The 18,300-nt window shown below is 34.9% G+C and overlaps 1 protein-coding gene and 1 long non-coding RNA gene across 6 annotated transcripts in view; one reads left to right on the forward strand and one right to left on the reverse strand.

Annotated features, from left to right (window-relative positions):
* TRPC3 (transient receptor potential cation channel subfamily C member 3) overlaps positions 1-18,300 on the forward strand; it is a 76,015-nt gene that overhangs the window by 54,738 nt on the left and 2,977 nt on the right. For 3 of the 5 annotated variants that reach the window (XM_039479011.2, XM_003936231.4, XM_074396946.1), the window contains one exon: positions 16,259-16,334. In XM_039479011.2, the coding sequence (XP_039334945.2) occupies positions 16,259-16,334 (76 nt within the window). The remainder of the gene's footprint in view (positions 1-16,258; positions 16,335-18,300) is intronic. The other 2 variants (XM_074396944.1, XM_074396945.1) reach the window with 1 other exon arrangement.
* The window catches only part of LOC141584076 (uncharacterized), a 46,149-nt gene that overhangs the window by 18,862 nt on the left and 8,987 nt on the right, over positions 1-18,300 (reverse strand). The window contains exon 2 of the long non-coding RNA XR_012517023.1: positions 9,950-10,085. This is a non-coding gene — a long non-coding RNA (uncharacterized LOC141584076). The remainder of the gene's footprint in view (positions 1-9,949; positions 10,086-18,300) is intronic.

Consider the following 18,300-nt stretch of genomic DNA (forward strand, 5'->3'; position numbering starts at 1 on the left):
TGCAGCCTGGTTCCCAAGAGACCATGGACAGGTGCCAGTCCTCAGCCTAGGGGTTGGGGACCCCTGGTGTAGAACTTATTCCTCCTATCTAGCAGTAATTTCCTTTAACAAATCTCTTCATATCCCTCCCTACCCGCTACTTTTCCCAGCTTCTAGTATCCTCTGTCCTACATTTTACCTCCATGAGATCAACTATTTTAGCTTCCACATATGAATGAGCACATGCAGTGCTTAACTTTATGTTCCTGGCTTATTTCACTTATAATGTCCTCCAGTTCCATCCATGTTGCTGCAAATGACAGAATTTCAATACTTTTTATAGCTGAACCATATTCTGTTGTATATACACACGACATTTTTTATACATTCATCTGCCGTTAGACACCTAGGTTGATTTCCTATTTTGAATATTGTGAAGAGTGCTGCAATAAAACATGTGAGTGCAGTTGTCTCTTTAATATAATAATTTCTTTTCTTTAGATAAATTCCGAGTATGGGGTTGCTGGATCATATGGTAGCTCTATTTGGAGTTTTTGGAAAGTCCTTTATACTGTTCTCCATAGTGGTTTTACTAGTTTACATTCCCACAAACAACATATTAGAGTTCCCTTCCTCTGCATTTTTGCCAGCATTTTTTGATAATAGCCATTCTAACTGGAGTGAGATGATACCTCATTGTGGTTTGGTTATGATGTCAAACATTTCTTCATATTTTGTTGACCACTTATGTGTATTCTTTTGAGAAATCTCTGTTCAGATTATTTGCCCATTTTTAATTGGATTTTTTTTTTTTTTCTGTTGAGATGTTTGAGTTCCATGTATATTCTGGATATTAATCTATTGGATAAGCAATTTGCAAATATTTTCTCCCGTTTTGTATGTTGTCTTTTCTTTTTAAAATTTTTTTTAAATTTTAATTTATTTTATTTTTATTTTATTACTTTTTTAAATTCAGCAGGTGAGTTGTTACACACTCTTTAGTGGATTCGGACTTCCATGGCTACCATCCTGCTAGGTTGTCTTTTCACTGTTGTTTCCTTTGTTGTCAGAAGCCTTTGGTTTGGTATGACCCCATATGTTTATTTTTGCTTTTGTTACTTGTGCTTTTCAGGTCTTACTCATAAAATCTTTTCCGAGACCAATGTCCTGAAGCATTTCCCCTATGTTTTTTTTCTACTAGTTTTATCATTTCGGGTCTTACATTTAGGTCTTTGATCCATTTTGTGCTGATTTTTATACAAGGTAAGAAGTGGGAGTCTAGTTTCATTCTTCTGCTTATGGATATCCAGTTTTCCCAGTACTGGTTATTGAAGAGACTGTCCTTTTCCCAGTGAGTGTTTTGGCATCCTTGTAAAAAATCAGTTGGTTTTAGATATATGGATTAATTTCTGAGTTCTTAATTCTGTCATAGATTTATATGTCTGTTTTTATGCCAGTACCATGTGGTTTTGGTTACTACAGCCTTGTAATATATTTTGAGGTCTGATTGTGTGATACTTCCAGATTTGTTCTTTTTGCTCAGGATTGCTTTGGCTACTTGGAGTCTTTTGTGATTCCCTACAAATTTTAGAATTTCTTTTCTATTTCTGTGAAGAATGTCGTTGGTATTGTGATAGGAGTTGCATTGAGTCTGTAGATTGATTTGAGTACTGTTGTCATTTTAACAATAGTAATTCTTCTGATCCGTGAGCATGGGATACATTTCCATTTGTATCTTCTTCAGTTTCTTTAATCAGTGTTTTGTAGTTTTCCTTGAAGAGGTCTTTCATCTCCTTGGTTAATTTATTCCTGGATATTGTAAATGGCATTGCCTTTTTATTTTCTTTATCAAATAGTTTGTTGTTCATGTATAGAAATGAGACTGATTTTTGTATGTTAATTTTGTATTCTGCAACTTCACTGAGTTTATCAGTTCTGAAAGTTTTTTGGTAGAGTCTAGGTTTTTCCATGTACAAGGTCATGTTGTCTGCAAACAGGGACAATTTGACTTCCTCCTTTCCAATTTGGATACCCTTTCTTTCTCTTGCCTAATTGTTCTGGCTAGACTATGGAGCACTATGTTGAATAAGAGTGGTGATAGTGGGCATCCTTGTCTTGTTCCAGTTCTAAAAAAGCTTTCAGCTTTTCCCAGTTCAGTAAGATGTTAGCTGTGGGCTTGTTATATGCATTTATTATATTGAGCTACTTTCTTTCTATACCTAATTTATTAAGTGTTTTTATTATAAAGGAATATTGAATTTTATGAAAAGCTTTTCCATCTATTGAGATGATCATACTTTTTTGTCCTTCATTCTGTTAATGTCACGTATGATGTTTATTGATTTTTGTATGTTGAAACATCTTTGCATTCCTGGGATAAATCCCACTTGATCAGTGTATTATCTTTTTGATGTGACTTTGGATTTGGTTTATTAGTATTTTATTGAGGATGTTTACATTTATGTTCATCAGGGATATTTGCCTGTAGTTTTCTCTTATTGTGTCCTTATTTTGATATTGGGGTTATACTGGTCTCATAAAATGAGTTAAGAAGAATTCCCTCTGTTTTAATTTTTCCAAATAGTTTGAGAATAATTGGTGTTAATTATTATTTAAAGTTTCAGGCCGGGCGCGGTGGCTCAAGCCTGTAATCCCAGCACTTTGGGAGGCCGAGGCGGGTGAATCACGAGGTCGAGAGATCAAGACCATCCTGGTCAACATGGTGAAACCCTGTCTCTACTAAAAATACAAAAAATTAGCTGGGCATGGTGGCGTGTGCCTGTAATCCCAGCTACTCAGGAGGCTGAGGCAGGAGAATTGCCTGAACCCAGGAGGCGGAGGTTGCGGTGAGCCGAGATCGCGCCATTGCACTCCAGCCTGGGTAACAAGAGCGAAACTCTGTCTCAAAAAAAAAAAAAAAAAAAGTTTCAGTAGAATTCAGCAGTAAAGCCATTTGGTCCTGGGCTTTATTTTATTATTATTATCATTATTTTTTAGAAGATGTTTTATCCACTCATTTAATCTTGTTACCTGTTTTAGTCTGTTCAGGTTTTCTGTTTCTTCTTGGCTTAATCCTGGTAGATAGAATGTGTCTGTGAATTTATCTATTTTCCCCTGGTTTTCAAATTTATTGGCATATGGTTATTCATAGTAGTCTCTAATGATCTTTCATATTTCTGTACTATCCATTGTGATGTCTCCTTTTTCATTTTCTGATTTTATTTATTTGGGTCCTCTCTCTCTCTCTCTCTCTCTCTTTTTAAAAGTTAGTCTAGCTAATGGTTTATCAATTTTGTTTATCTTTAAAAAAAAAAAAAAACAGGCTGGGTGTGGTGGCTCACACCTGTAATCCCAGCAATTTGAGAGGCTGGTGGGCAGATCACCTGAAGTTGGGAGTTTGAGACATGGAGAAACTCCATCTCTACTAAAAATACAAAAATAGCTGGGTGTGGTGGTACATGCCTGTAATCCCAGCTACTCAGAAAGCTGAGGCAGAGAATTCCGTGAAACCATGAGGCAGAGGTTGCAGTGAGCCAAGATCACACCATTGCACTCCAGCCTGGGCAACAAGAATGAAACTCTGTCTCAAAGAAAAAAAAAATGTTTTGTTGATTTTTTTGTATTTATTTTAGTCTCAATTTTGTTAATTTCTGCTCTGATCTTTATTATTTCTTCTACCAAGTTTGGATTTGATTTGTTCATGCTTTTCTTTCATGCTTTTGTTCAAGCATTTTTATGCTATTTTTTCCTTTATGTGCATCATTAGATTGTTTATTTGAAATCTTTCTAGTTTTTTGATGGATGCAGGCATTTATTACTGTAAACTTGCCTCTTAATGCTGCTTTTGCTGTGTCACATGGGTGTTGGTATGCTATATTTCTACTTTCATTCATTTCAAGAAATATTAAAAATTTATTCTTAACGTTTTCCTTCACCCATTGGTCATTCACGAACATGTTTAATTTTTATGTATTTGCATAGTTTCAAATGTAACATTTGTTATGATGTCTAATTTTATTCCATTGTGGTCAGATAAAATACTTAGTATAATTTTGATTTTATTAAGTTTCCTGAGACTTGTTTTGTGTCCTAACATATGGTCAATCTCAGAGAAGGTACTACATGCTGATTAAAAGAATATCTGTTTTGCGGCTGGGTTTGGTGGCTCATGCCTGTAGTCCTAGCACTTTGGGAGGCCAAGGCAGGAGGATTGCTTAAGTTCAGGAGTTTGAGACAATCCTGGGCAACATGATGAGACTCCCATCTCAGCAAAAAGTGAAAAAAATTAGCCAGGCATAGTTGCACATGCCTGTAATCCTAGCTACTTGAGAGGCTGAGGTAGGAGGATGGCTTAAGCCCAGGAAGTTGAGGCTGCATTGAGCCATGATTGCACAACTGCACTCCAGCCCGGGGGACAGAGTGAGATACTGTCTCAAAAAAGAAAAAGAAAAAGAAAAACAGAATGTGTACTTTACTTTTCAGTTGTTGGGTAAGATGTTCTGTATATGTTGTAAATGTTTTTTTGGTCCAGTGATCTGTGGTATAGTTTAAATCTGATTTTGTTGTTGTTGATTTTCTGTCTAAATGATCTGTCTAATGCTAAGAGTGAGGTTGAAGTTCCCAACTATTATTATATTGGGATATATTTCTCCCTTTAGTCTTAATAATGTTTACTTTATATATCTGAGTGCTCTGGTATTGGGTGCATATATATTTACAACTAGTATATTGTCTTACTGAACTGATTCCCTTGTTATTATATAATGTCCTTCTTTGTCTTTTTTAAAGTTAAAGCTTTACTTTTAATAGTTATATTGTATTCCATCATATGGTTGTACTTATTTAATCATTCTTTTATTGATGGAAATAGAGACTATTGCTAATATTTAGCTATTACAAGCAATACTATAGTAAGTCATTTTGTATATATAACATTTCAAACATGAACAAATATATGGAAGTGTCTAGTTAAAGTATATTTGAATTTTAATCTTTTAGCTATTGTCAAACTGACTTTGATGAAGCTTGCACTAATTTACATTCTTACAATAAATATATGAGAGCACCTATTTCCTCCTTAATTTACCAACAGTGTGTTACCAAAAGTTTTTATCTTCACCAGATAGCTTAAAATGTGCTGCTTTGCATTTCTTTATCATGAACGAGTTTTACCTTCTTTCTATGTTTAATGTTATATATACTTATGATTCCATATATATTTGTTTTTCTTCATAACCTTTTTGTTATCAATGAAGTGGAATTCTTCATATTTTAACAATATCGCCCTTTGTGTTATGACTTAAGAATGTTTTCACCAGTTTATTGTGTGTCTTTTTAATATTTAAAGTATTTTTTCCTATCCACAACTTTTTTTAGTTTTGTGTAGTTAACTTTACAAATTGTTTATGGCTCCAGGTTTTGTGTCCTACTTGAAAAGATTTTCTCCCATAGAAGATTATTTAATATTTTTAACTCAAATTTCTTTAGTTCTTTCACTTTTTGGACTCTGAAAATATTTGATCCACATAGAATATATTTTCATTTAACCTGTGAGATGAGAATCCAAATATGTTGTTTTTCCAGATTATTATACAGCTGGATGTGTTCAATGATCTATCTTTTTTATTAATTTGAAATACCATTTTAATAATTTACTAAATTCCTGTATAAATTTATTTCTAGGCTTTTCATTCTGTTCCACTAATCTATTTAAGCTGTAGAACCACATTATCATAATTATTATAGTTTAAGCCAAAAATGAAACAAACAAAACACACATATATGTGTATGCTTACACATGCATACACTGCTTGCACATGTGTACACACACACACACACACACACACACACACACATCCTTACTTCAGGGTTCTTATTTTACAGAATTTCCTATTAGTTTTATTTTCTTTTTTTCTTTTTTTTGAGACAGAGTATTGCTCTCTTGCCCAGGCTGGCGGGCAGTGGTGGGATCTCAGATCATGACAACCTCCACCTCCTGGATTCAAGCAATTCTTCTGCCTCAGCCTCCTGAGTAGCTGTGACCATAGGCGCCCACCACCATGCCCGGCTAATTTTTGTATTTTTAGTAGAAATGGCGTTTCATCATGTTGGCCAGGCTGGTCTTGAACTCCTGACCTTATGTGATACACTTACCACAGTCTCCCAAATTGCTGGGATTACAGGTATGAGCCACTGGCACCCAACATCTTCCTTATTTTTCTATTTGAATTTTAAGGTGGGCTTGTCTACTGGTATTTTTATTTTGATTGTGTTAAGGCAAACTGACACTTTATGATGTTTGTGTTTTCTGATATTTTAGGTCTTTTTTGTGTATTCAGTGACATTTTTAAAGTATTCCTCATACTGTTTATATTAATTATGATTAATTTAGTGCAGCTCACATAAAACCACCAAATACAAACCTTTAAATGGCTAAAAGAAAGTAGAAATTTATTTCCCTTCAGGGATCCAGGCTTTTTCCATCATATTACTCTATCATGAATGGCTTTCAGTCTAACATTATCTCATGTTCCTACAAAGCTCCTGGAGCTCTACCTATTGTTTCTACATTCAAAAATATAGTTAGAAGGTGATAGAGAAGAAAGTTCCTTCTTATAAGGAACTTCTATAAAGTTGTACAAACCACTTATCTGCAATGGAGCCTGAGAAATAAAGTCCTAATTTTAAGTGGCCTTGTGCCAAGCTGAAAAACTGGGGAAGAGAAGTGGCAGTCTCTGCTGAAATGGATTATACTACATGTCTTGGTGTTTATCTTAATGCTTTTTTTTTTGACATACTTAGGTCTCTGTTACTTGATTGATATTTTTCAAGTTTTATCTTTTGATCCTTCAACTCTAAACTATGAAAAAAATCAATGTGCGCATTTTATTTACACCATTTCCCCCCTTCCTCTCCCAGCTCTTGCTTGTGAAATTATTAGAACTGTGTTTGTTGGGGGAAGAATAATTTTTTTTTTCAGTCCCTTTAGTTTCAGTACCTGGGGACTATGAATTAAACTGACAAATGACGGATAAACAGGAGGGGAAAAAGGTTTATTTATGCATGCAGTGCAAATACATGTAGAAAAAAAAAAAACTCGGTGATGAGTGGCTCAAAGGGGTGCTTAGAATTTGGGGCTTATATACCAACTTAACAAAGGACAAGAAGTTTGTGGAGAAGGGATATGACAAAGGAAAAGGGGTTTGGGTTGCTAAAGGTAGCAAATTGTGGGAAGGTAAATATATGGGAGAAACCGATAGAAGATAAAGGTTATTTTAACAAGGTTTGCTTGTGCAGAACCACCTTGGTGCTGACTTTCTGTCCCCAGTGTTAATGATTGTTTTTCCTCCTCCTAGTCTGGGAGTGGGGAGGGGAAAGACCTTCACAAAGGGAAATTTATGTCCTGGTTTTAGGAAGATGGGTTAGGACAGAAAGCTATTTCTTTGTTTGTGACTTTTTCATTGCCTTCAGCTCAAAATAATCCTTAGGCCAAAATGGCTTATTTTGGGGTGGTATATTCTGATCCACTTCATTATCTTGTCATGACTATAGCCTACACTTGGTTTAGTTTTAGTCTGAGAGTTAAACAGTCAGTATTTACCACCACTCTTTTTTTGCCATAATTTTCCATTTATCTCTTTGTTAGCTTAAGTTTGTCTATACGTAGTTCCTCCAAGAAGAGTTTATAGGAACTACATTCTCTGAGTTATTTTATGTTCTAAGTTAGTTTCTATTTCTATATATTTATATTAACTAGTGATATTCCTAGGTGATAATTTATTTTTAATGTATGTTTAGACATTGCTCCAGAGCCTCCTGGAATGGAATGTTGATGTGGAAGAATTGGAGGCCAGCCTGACTGTTTTCCTCATATAGTTGACCTGAGGTTTTAGTTTGAATGCCCCAAATATCTGTATCTTTTAAATCCAATAACTTGATATTGATTGTTCTATAGGTGGCTCTGTATCAGTTTTTCCTGATACACACTATGACCTTTCAATGTGTACATTAGGTCTCCTTTTAATTTCTGAATAATTTTCTTGAAATATTTTTTCTGCTCCATTAGTTTGGATTTCTTCTTCAAAGACATCAATTTGATGTCTACTGTATTCTTCTTGACTGTCTCCCACATCTACCATTTTTTGTCTGTTCATTTTGAATTTTTCACCCACTTCTACTTTTGACCCTTTTTTTCTCAAATATTATCTTATTTTTAAATTTTATTTTTAATTAACACATTATAATTATACATACTTATGGCATACAGTGTGATATTTCAATACATGTATGTATTATGTAAGGATCAAAGCAGTGTATTTGGCATGTTCATCACCTTGTTCATTTATCATTTCTTTGTGGTAAGATCATTCAAAATCCTCTCTTCTAGCTATTTTAAAATATACAATGTTGTTAACTATAGTCACCCTACCATGCACTGTAGCACCTTAACTTAATTCTTCTTTCTAACTATAACTTTGTACCTAGTGACCAACTTCTCCCCACATCCCATTCCCCCTGCCCTCTCCAACTTCTGGTAACCACTATTCTACTCTCTACTTCTATGAGATAAACTTAAGATGTCATGTATGAGTGAGATCATGTGATATTTGTCTTTCTGTACTTGGCTTATTTCACTTAACATTATGTCCTCCAGGTCCATCCGTGTTGCCATAAAGACAAAATGTCATTGTGGCTGATAGAGTTCCATTGTGTGTATATATACAACCATATTTTCTTTATCTGTTCATCTGTTGATGGACAGTTAGGTTGATTCCATATTTTGGCTATTGTGAATAGTGCTACAACAAACATGGGAGTGTAGATATCTCTCCAATATATTGATATCATTTCCTTTGGGTATATACCCAGTAGTGGGATTGCTGGGTCATATAGTAGTTCTGTTTTTAACTTTTTAAGTATCTCTTCAATATATTAATTTAATTTCCTTTGGATATATACCTAGTATTGGGATTTTTTGGATTCTACAGTAGTTCTATTTTTAATTTTTAAAGAAACTTACATAATGTTTTCTGTAATGGCTGTACTAATTTACATTGCTATCAATAGTGTATGAGTTTCTCTTTCTCCACATCCATACCAGCATTTGTTACTTTTTATCTGTTAAGTAATAGCCATCCTAACTGGGGTGAGGTGAAATCTTAATTGTGGTTTTCATTTTCATTTCTCTGATGATTAGTGATATTGAACATTTTTTCATATGCCTGTTGTCTATTTGTATGTCTTCTTTTGACAAATGTCTCTTCAGGTCTTTTGCCCAGTTTTTAATTGGATTACTTGTTTTTTGCTGTTGAGTTGTCTAAGTTCCTTAGATATTATGGATATTAACCCCTTGCCAGATGCATATTTTGAAAATATGCTTGATATAATCTCATTTGTCTATTTTTGCTTTTGTTACCTGTGTTTTTGAGGTCTTATCCAAAAACTCCTTGCCCAGACCAGTGTCCTGAATCATTTCCCCCATGTTTTCTTCCAGTAGTTTTATCATTTTGAATATTACATATGAGACTTTATTTTGAAATAATTTTTATATATGGTGAGAGACAGAGGTCTAGTTTTATCCTTCTGCATGTGGATGTCCAGTTTTCCCAGCACTATTCATTGAAGAGACTGCCCCTTCCCCAATGTATGTTCTCAGTGCATTTGTTGAAAATCAGGTAGCTGTAAGTGCTTCTTGGTTCATAGACAACTGACTTCACTTTGTCCTCACATGGCAGAAAAGGGACAAGGAAGTTTTGTGGGGTCTCTTTTGTAAGAGCACTAATCCCATTCATAAGGGTGGAACCTAATCAACTCCTAATACCATCACATTGTGGGGGGAGGGGCTTAGGATTTGAACACATGAATCTGGGGTGAACAAAACATTCAGTTCATAACAATGAGAGATAACAACAATTGTTTAGTTGTTAGAGATTTTTTTTCATGCAGCCTGATGACAATAGATAAGACTTACCTTTAAAAAAATTTCAGAACTTGGGGGTGGGCGTGGTGGCTCATGCCTGTAATCCCAGGATTTTGGGAGGCTGAGGTCGGTAGATCATCTGAGGTCAGGAGTTTGAGACTAGCCTGGTTAACATGGTGAAACCTGTCTTTACCAAGAAAAAAAAAAAAAAAAAAAATCAGAACTTGGTCTGTTAAATAGGAATTTTCTTTCAAAGTGATAACCCTTGGAATATACTAATGGGGATATCACAACTCAGAATATTTTTAGAACATCTTTAAAGAATTATTTTTATAATTAGCCCATAAGACCCAAAATTTTTTTCTTTTTTTTCTAGTTACTGAACTTAGCTAATTATTCCTATTAAGAAGACTTAGTGCCATCACTTTGCATTTTTTTTTCAAAAATGATCACATCCAACTTCAACAAACATGTAGCCATCACCAATAGGATTATCACCTTACATGTTTTTTATCTACATAAGGGTTTTTTCCCTCCAAAACAATTTCCTCAAAGATTGAGATTCAACTATGCCCCAAGGGGCCACAGAGGAAGATTTTCAAAAATGTTTTGATCAGGGCCAGACATGGTAACGCAATTCTATAATCCCAGTGCTTTGGGAGGCTGATGTGGGAGGGCTGTTTGAGCCCAGGAGTTTGAGGTTACAATGATCACATTACTGAACTCCAGCCCGGGTGACAGAGCAAGACCATTTCTCTCAAAAACAGACAAAAATACCAAAAATGTTCTTATCAATGGTGGTATTTTAAAATTAATTATTAATGGCATGTTGAAGTAATTCTGTTATGTATGTAAAGAATTTTTTTTAACTGGATGTGATTTTTCTCAAGAACATATTCAAGAATATGGCTATGATTAAGTTCTGCTAATTTTAACGATTTTTAAAATTTATTATGATATTTGTGTTTGGTTATTTCAAGTTAAAGGCTTATATCTTAATTTATTTCAAGTTACAGATATGCTAAGATATGTTAAGAAATAGGAATTTATTGTGAGCCTCCACAGAGGCTGGACTGTGAGTTCTTGAGTTTTACTGTTGTCTCTTGCTGGCAGATCTGCTTTCATAGCTGACCACTTTGGTAACATCTTTGGCCCAAACAAATACAGTGTTGGATGGTCTTTGGCCCAGGTGGTGCACTCTGATCCAGTTCATGAAGGATATCATTGATGGCTTGGTTATACTGGAAGCATATGACAAGTTTTCTCTAAATGGGGCAAAATGAGATGTTCCTGAACTCTACTCACAATGAGCTTCCAAGCACATTCAGGATAACCCCTGTTATACATGATGTTAGGTTATACAAATACAAAGATATAGTCCATGACTTCAATAATCTCTCTACTGGAGTAAAATGGCAGTGTTCAGGTGAGGAGGAAGGAAAGGAAAAAATAAGTAGACAAATATTCACATAACACTACATGCCTATGTGGTATAGTTATGCCTATATATGAAATAGAAATAAATATAAATATAATAAAATATAAATAAAATGGTATGGGAATAGAGAAAAGAAAAATAGCTCAGAGCAGTCTGAACTATGTGAGGTATGAAAAATTTATCAGGTCCAGAGAACATGAGTATGGGACTTTCAGTTACAGCTGCCTACCTCTACTATGCCTGAGGACAGTAGTCTAAAGGCATTTGTTCCAGACTTGCAGCCTCACCTGTTATCTTCATGTTTCTGGAACTTGTGATAGAAAGAACAACGTATAACCAGTCAAAAGCTTATGTTATTTCAATGTAAATCTTTGGCAAGCAACTTAGGAACTGCCTCTTTTTTTCCTCTAAAAACCCACTAGTAACTGCTGCTAATTGGAGCACATATTCGGGGCAACTGGGGAGCACAACTGAATCTGTGCTCCCCAGGTTGCAGTCCTTAAACTTGGCCCAAATAAACTTATATTTAGTTTGCCTCAGATTTTTCTTTAGGTTGATAGAACTGGGAAACCTAGAAGAGAGGATATTTTAAAGTCAATCAATAGGTTTGCAGGTCCTTCTTCAAAAAAAAAAAAAAAAAAAAAAGGGCAGAAAAAAGTAGCAGGTAAAAGTCAATCAAGTAGAAGAAAAAACAAATTTATTTGCTGTTGCCCCAAAGAACAGAACTTGGACTGATAGTTTTTTTTAGCTTCAATACAAAAGAATTGTTTTCTAACAGCTACAGCTGTCCAAAAAATAGATTAAACCAGCTGTCTGGAAAAATAGCAGGCCATCAATCACAGAAGTTCATACAGAAGCTATGTAATGGTAATCTTTCAGAAAGTTTCATGAGTGGTATAAAAACATGAAAGACAATGATTCCCAAGATCCTTTTCCTGTCTAAAATTTTACTTTATGCCTCTGAGTTTTTTCTATTTGTCTAAATCAGTCTTATTACCTTCATTCACACTTTTTAGATTGTTAAAATTCATAGTACAAAACCTACTAATGACAGTCAAATTTGGCTTCTCTGTAGAATTAAATGAGAGAATGAATGTGAAAGTACCTGATAGAGTGCTTGACAATTATTAGTTGAATTTGAATCAGTGAAAAAACAAGCAAGTGGGAAGAAAAGCTTTCACTCCTTTTGGGAAGGAAAATATCTAACCATCTTGCAGCTACCCAACCACCCACATCTTATTTCTTCTCCCAATCTTAATGGAGGGTTGAAAATGAACTTGGGTTTGTTTGCAGGAAGGACTGTTTGAAGTAAGTACCACCTGGGCTCTTTACCTGGTTACCACTCAGTTTCAGTTTTGGAACCTCTCTCTAGAATTCCCAAACCCTGGACAGAGTAAATCAATAGTTTTTATGGAGTTATAATGTCTTCCTTAAAGAATGATTCACAGGCTTGTACCAGGAAAGCTGTATAATTTCTGGAGGTTTGTGGAAAGTGGAAGTTAATCTATAGACTTCTATTGTGTTCATTAGTTAGCAATTTGAGCAAGAGGGAAAAAAGATGAAACTGTTATTGGTCAGTTTAATTTTTGGTACTGGCTTTAATTAAATAATCAGTTGGAAATTTAGTTAAAGCTAATATTTAAAATTGTATTTTTACTTGTTACATATGAGTTTCATGGTCCTTGTTTATGGTACCATCATTAAGATGGATTTATCAAGATTTGCTTTACAGAAGCATAGATAATAATGAGAGAATAACAGTTATATTATTTGAGCAACTGCTATGTAATTTACAGGTACTATTTACAGGTACTATCTCTTTAACAAGACACAGTCTAGCATTTCTATTATACAGATTAAGATACCAAGGTTCTAGAGCTTGTTAATGATGGAGTCACAGCTCAAATCTACATGATTTGTTCTTACAGCTCACAATCTCAACTGTGTTAAAGAAAACCAGAGACAGACAGTAGATAAAGTGGTAAAAACAGGTTTTACTCAGGAACTATTGCAATGGGGGAAAGGGACCTTAAGGAGAGAGTCTTTGTCGCCTATTACACAATACTGCCTTGGGTTTACTAAACAAGCTTCCTAATAGAATGCAGATGGCCAATCTTTGTCTCCTTCTGTGAGCTGCAGATCATTTTAGAATTCTCATGAATTATCTTTCCAACATGAACAAAGGGATGGACTATTACCAGGTAGTGTCATGTGTGGGGAAACTGATTTCTGTCTAACCTCAGGTAACTTCTTGCCTTGTACAGAGGCTTAACTTGTTTCAGCACTACTTGTTAAACAGTCTTTTCTTTTCCACCAATTTGTATTACTGCCTTTCAAGCTGCTTTTAACTGATATACATAACTTTGTATTTTCATTTTATAGAAATCTGTCTTTACTGTCCCCTAAACTTAACTAGATCCCTGATATGTTCACCCATTATAGTGAATTGTTCCATATTGATATGAAGTTTCACTGGACTGGGGACTATGTTCACTGTTGTATTCCCAGTACCTGGTGCAGTACCTGCCACAGAATTGGGTCTCAATAAATATTTTCTGAATGAATGAATGAGCCCAGTTTAATATGCATCTAGCTGTGAGTCTGTCCTGGGATCTAGATTCTACAAAATTCAACAGGTTTTATGTTTTACAGTGACTGGTAAAATGAGCTTTTCCTTTTCAGCAGCATGGGCTCTCTCAGTCTATTGTTATTCTCTGCATAACATTTTGAGTCTTCCTAGATTGGTCTCTTACCTGACGTTGGCATAAGTTCTACTTTCTTAAAAATTGGAGTAAATATATTCTGCTCTCGCTATGCTTGCATTTTAGTTCAAGTCTTTTTTCCTTTCCTTTGTTATCTTTTATATGTGATGTTTGTTACATGCATAAGAATATGTGTAATGCAAAATAAATTATGAAGCATAATTACATTAACACTCATGAAACCACCACCGACCTGACAATAACATCATCCGTCCATTGCCTCTACTTATTGCACCTCCCTACCCACTCCTCTGCCTCCACCTAAGAGTTAATCCCTGTCTTGAAGTTGGATTTCTCCTCTTCTTGCTTTAATTTCTTTTCTAATATAATTTATTACATGTATCAATATTCATAAATATATATTCTATAGATTTACTTGTTATTGAGCTTCATAAGAATACTTTCATACTTTGTGGTCTTCTGGAATTTTTCATTCAACATTCTGCTTCTAAGATTCATCCACACTGTTGTGTGTGGCTATGGTGCATTAATTTCATTAATGAACATAGTAACATTACATTGTAACATACTACAGTTTGTCTATTCTTCTTAATATTTGTTTAGATTGTTTCCAGGGTTTTGCTATTGCCAACAGGGTTGCTACAAACATTGTTGTATGTCTCTTGGTTCACACCTGCAAAGTTTCTCTAGGCCTTATACTAAGAGATAGACTTTCTAGGTAAAAGGGTATGCAAATGTTCAGCTTTAAAAGATAATATCACCTGGATGCAGTGGCTCATGCCTGTACCCCAGCTGTTGGAGAGGCTGAGGCAGGACAGCATTAAGCCCAGGAGTTTGAGGCAAGCCTGTGCAATATAGTGAGACTCCATTAAAAAAAAAAAAATTTAATAGAAATCAATTTAAATACTGAAAATATAATACTAAATTGTCTTCAAAGTTGTCTATTTAAAGTCATGCCAGTAAAGTATAAAAGTCCCCATTGATCTATATCCTTTCCAACAGTTGGCATGACCAGATTTATTAATTGTTCTCTTTATTAGATGTAAAATTGTGTCTTCTTTAGTTAAAATTTGTATTTGGTTTGAAATTGTTTCTTAAGCTTGTTGACCCTTTGCATTTACATTTCTGTGAAACATTTATCTTTTCCCCATTTTAAAATTGGGTTATTTGAGTTTTTCTTATTGAATTAAAGTTCTTTATATATTTGGATGCAAATTTGTTATTTACAAGTATTTGTTATTTACAAGTATTACCAATATTTTCTCCCAGTCTTTGGCTTGCCTTTTCACTTTCTTTATAGTATCTTTATAAACAGAAGTTTTAAATTGTAATGAAGTTGATTTTATCAATCTTTTCCATTGTAATTAGAAGTTTTAATCTTGCTTTTTAAAAATCCAGTTCTACCCTAAATTTTATAAAAATGCTGTCTTATACAAGACTTTCTTTTAAGGATTCAAAAGCTTTGTCTTTCACATTTAAGATGCACATGGAACTAATTTTTTGTGTTCATGGTATGAAATAGGGCTCCAATTTAATTTTTTCCATATGGATAAACAGTTATCCTAGAAGAGCATTTATTTAGACTGAAAATAGTCACTGTATATTGCTATTAGAGAAAAACATGCAATATAACAAAATATATGGTATTTAGAAAACATAAAATATAATACATAAAGTAATTAGTATGTATACAAAATTTAAAGAAAATATATTATAAGGACATACACCAAAATGACAACAGTGATTATCTTTGGATGGTGAGGTTGTCAGTGATTTCATTTATTTATTTTGTTCTTCTCTATATTTTCCAAATTCTCTATATAGAGTATACATTCATATATTTTTCTAAATACTGGGAAATAAGGTAGTACCTATAGGTGATAATGTAGTGTCAGTGTAAATTAGAAACTATTCATTTAAAGAGAAACCATGAATTCAAATATTCTAGCTTAACTGCTTTTTAAAAGCTTCTTCCATTTCTGAGGGAAAAAAAAGTATTGGTGGATTATGCAGTAAGTCTCAGTAGAAGGTGTAAAAGAGTTAAGTTCTGAAACCTGTGTAATTACTCTATACATAGCTGTATAAAATTTTCCTCCCCTGAGTTGTTTGCTTTACAGGTATGTAAAGTTCTTTGGAAAATAGGATTTGGGGCACTTATGTGTATCATTGAAGAGTTAATCATTTATTTTTGCCCAACAGCAGATAATGAAAAGACTTATAAAGCGGTATGTTTTGAAAGCACAAGTAGACAAAGAAAATGATGAAGTTAATGAAGGTAAGCATCTCCAACTTGAGAAACATCCTTTTTAACTAACTTAATGAACCAGGAAAACTTCAAGTTGAGGCATACTTTAAAAATCCAATCCCAGATTACAATTTGGATGGCTCCAAGATGGGAGGAAGATCTTATGTTACATTTCTTGTCTTGTCTTGTCTTGTCTTTTTTTTTTTTTTTTCGAGACAGTCTTGCTTTGTCGCCAGGCACCAGGCTGGAGTGCAGTGGCACAATCTCGGCTCACTGCAACCTCCACCTCCCGGGTTCAAGCAATTCTCCTGCCTCAGCCTCCCAAGTAGCTGGGACTACAGGCGCATGCCACCATGCCCAGCTAATTTTTGTATTTTGGTAGAGATGGGGTTTCACCAGGTTGGCCAGGATGGTCTCGATCTCTTGACCTCATGATCCGCCCGCCTCGGCCTCCCAAAGAGCTAGGATTACAGGCATGAGCCACCACGCCCGGCCCTTATGTTACATTTCTAAAACATCTTTTTTTTTTTTTTTTTTTTTTTTTTTTTTCCGAGACGAGTTTCGCTCTTGTTGCCCAGGCTGGAGTGCAATGGTGCGATCTCGGCTCACCGCAACCTCCTGGGTTCAGGCAATTCTCCTGCCTCAGCCTCCTGAGTAGCTGGGATTACAGGCACACGCCACCATGCCCAGCTAATTTTTAGTATTTTTAGTAGAGACAGGGTTTCATCATGTTGACCAGGATGGTCTCGATCTCTTGACCTCGTGATCCACCCGCCTCAGCCTCCCAAAGTGCTGGGATTACAGGCTTGAGCCACCGCGCCCAGCTAAAACATCTTTTAAAATAAACAGTTACTTAAAATATTGATCAGAGACAATTTATGTCTACTCAGAGTGCCCTGATTCTCAGAATGTAAAGACTGACATCTCTCTAGGAGTTTTTTAATGCTTCAGACATAAGGTAGTCAGTAGTATCGGTTACATTTTCAATGAGTTCACATTAGTGTTAACATTTTTCCAGTTAGGCAGATAAAACAGTGACTACAGAATTCATGTCTTCAGGGAGACCTCTATTTTGTTGTCCAGAAACACATTTTTAACCTGTTTTTCTTGTCTGGTGCTTCTGTTTTGAATTTTACTTTCCTCCCTGCCTCCTTACTTTAAGCAAGCTTATTTTTAAAGGCTTATTTGAGGCAGGGCATCTATCTGGATGAAACATTTTTTTACCAAAGTCTAGGGGATAGAGCTAAACATAGGCCCAGAGTTGGAAAGAAATCAATCAGGGAGTAATAAGTTGTCCTAAAAATGGAAACTGTACCTTCCAACACCAATGAGATGCCACTAGATCTATCTACATTGATAAGAAAGGGCTAAACTTAATAAAATTTTTAATGGGCTTAGAAGCCATTATGTACTTGATTAATACAAGGAACTCCTTGTAAATTTAAATCAATCAATACTATATGTATATAGAAAAGAAACCTATAAATTTATAATTCATAACTAGCAAAAATCTAATCATGGTAACCTAGAAACTATCTCAGGAGAAAGGACTGGAATTCAGCTGTAGTTTAGAAAGCGGAAGTCTCATCAGTTGTACCCTGACCTCCATGGGGGGCAGGGAGGGAGGAACAAAGGAGAAGAATTGTATGACCAAAACAGCATAAAAAATAAGAGGCATTTCCAAAGCCCTTGCACAAAAGAGGAAAATCAATGAGAATTTGGAGTTTTGAACAAAGTTCTTACTATAAACATGTAGCATATAACCTCCTCATTTAATTAATGAGGAAACTAAAGTCTGAAAAGGTTAAGTAACTTGTGTTTCCTGAATTGGTAAACTAAATAGTTAATTACAACACATAGGTCATAGTCTCCTCATGAGTTGGGAACAAGGAAGAAAGGATAGTAGAAGGTGAAGTGGGGCAGGGGGGTCCACTATGATACTGAATGGTCTGAGAATCTACTCCTTCCACTGAAGTCTGCCTCATGATTTCAAATG

The sequence above is a fragment of the Saimiri boliviensis genome, chromosome 3, assembly GCF_048565385.1.
Source record: "Saimiri boliviensis isolate mSaiBol1 chromosome 3, mSaiBol1.pri, whole genome shotgun sequence".
In the NCBI taxonomy this organism is placed as follows: Eukaryota; Metazoa; Chordata; class Mammalia; order Primates; family Cebidae; genus Saimiri; species Saimiri boliviensis.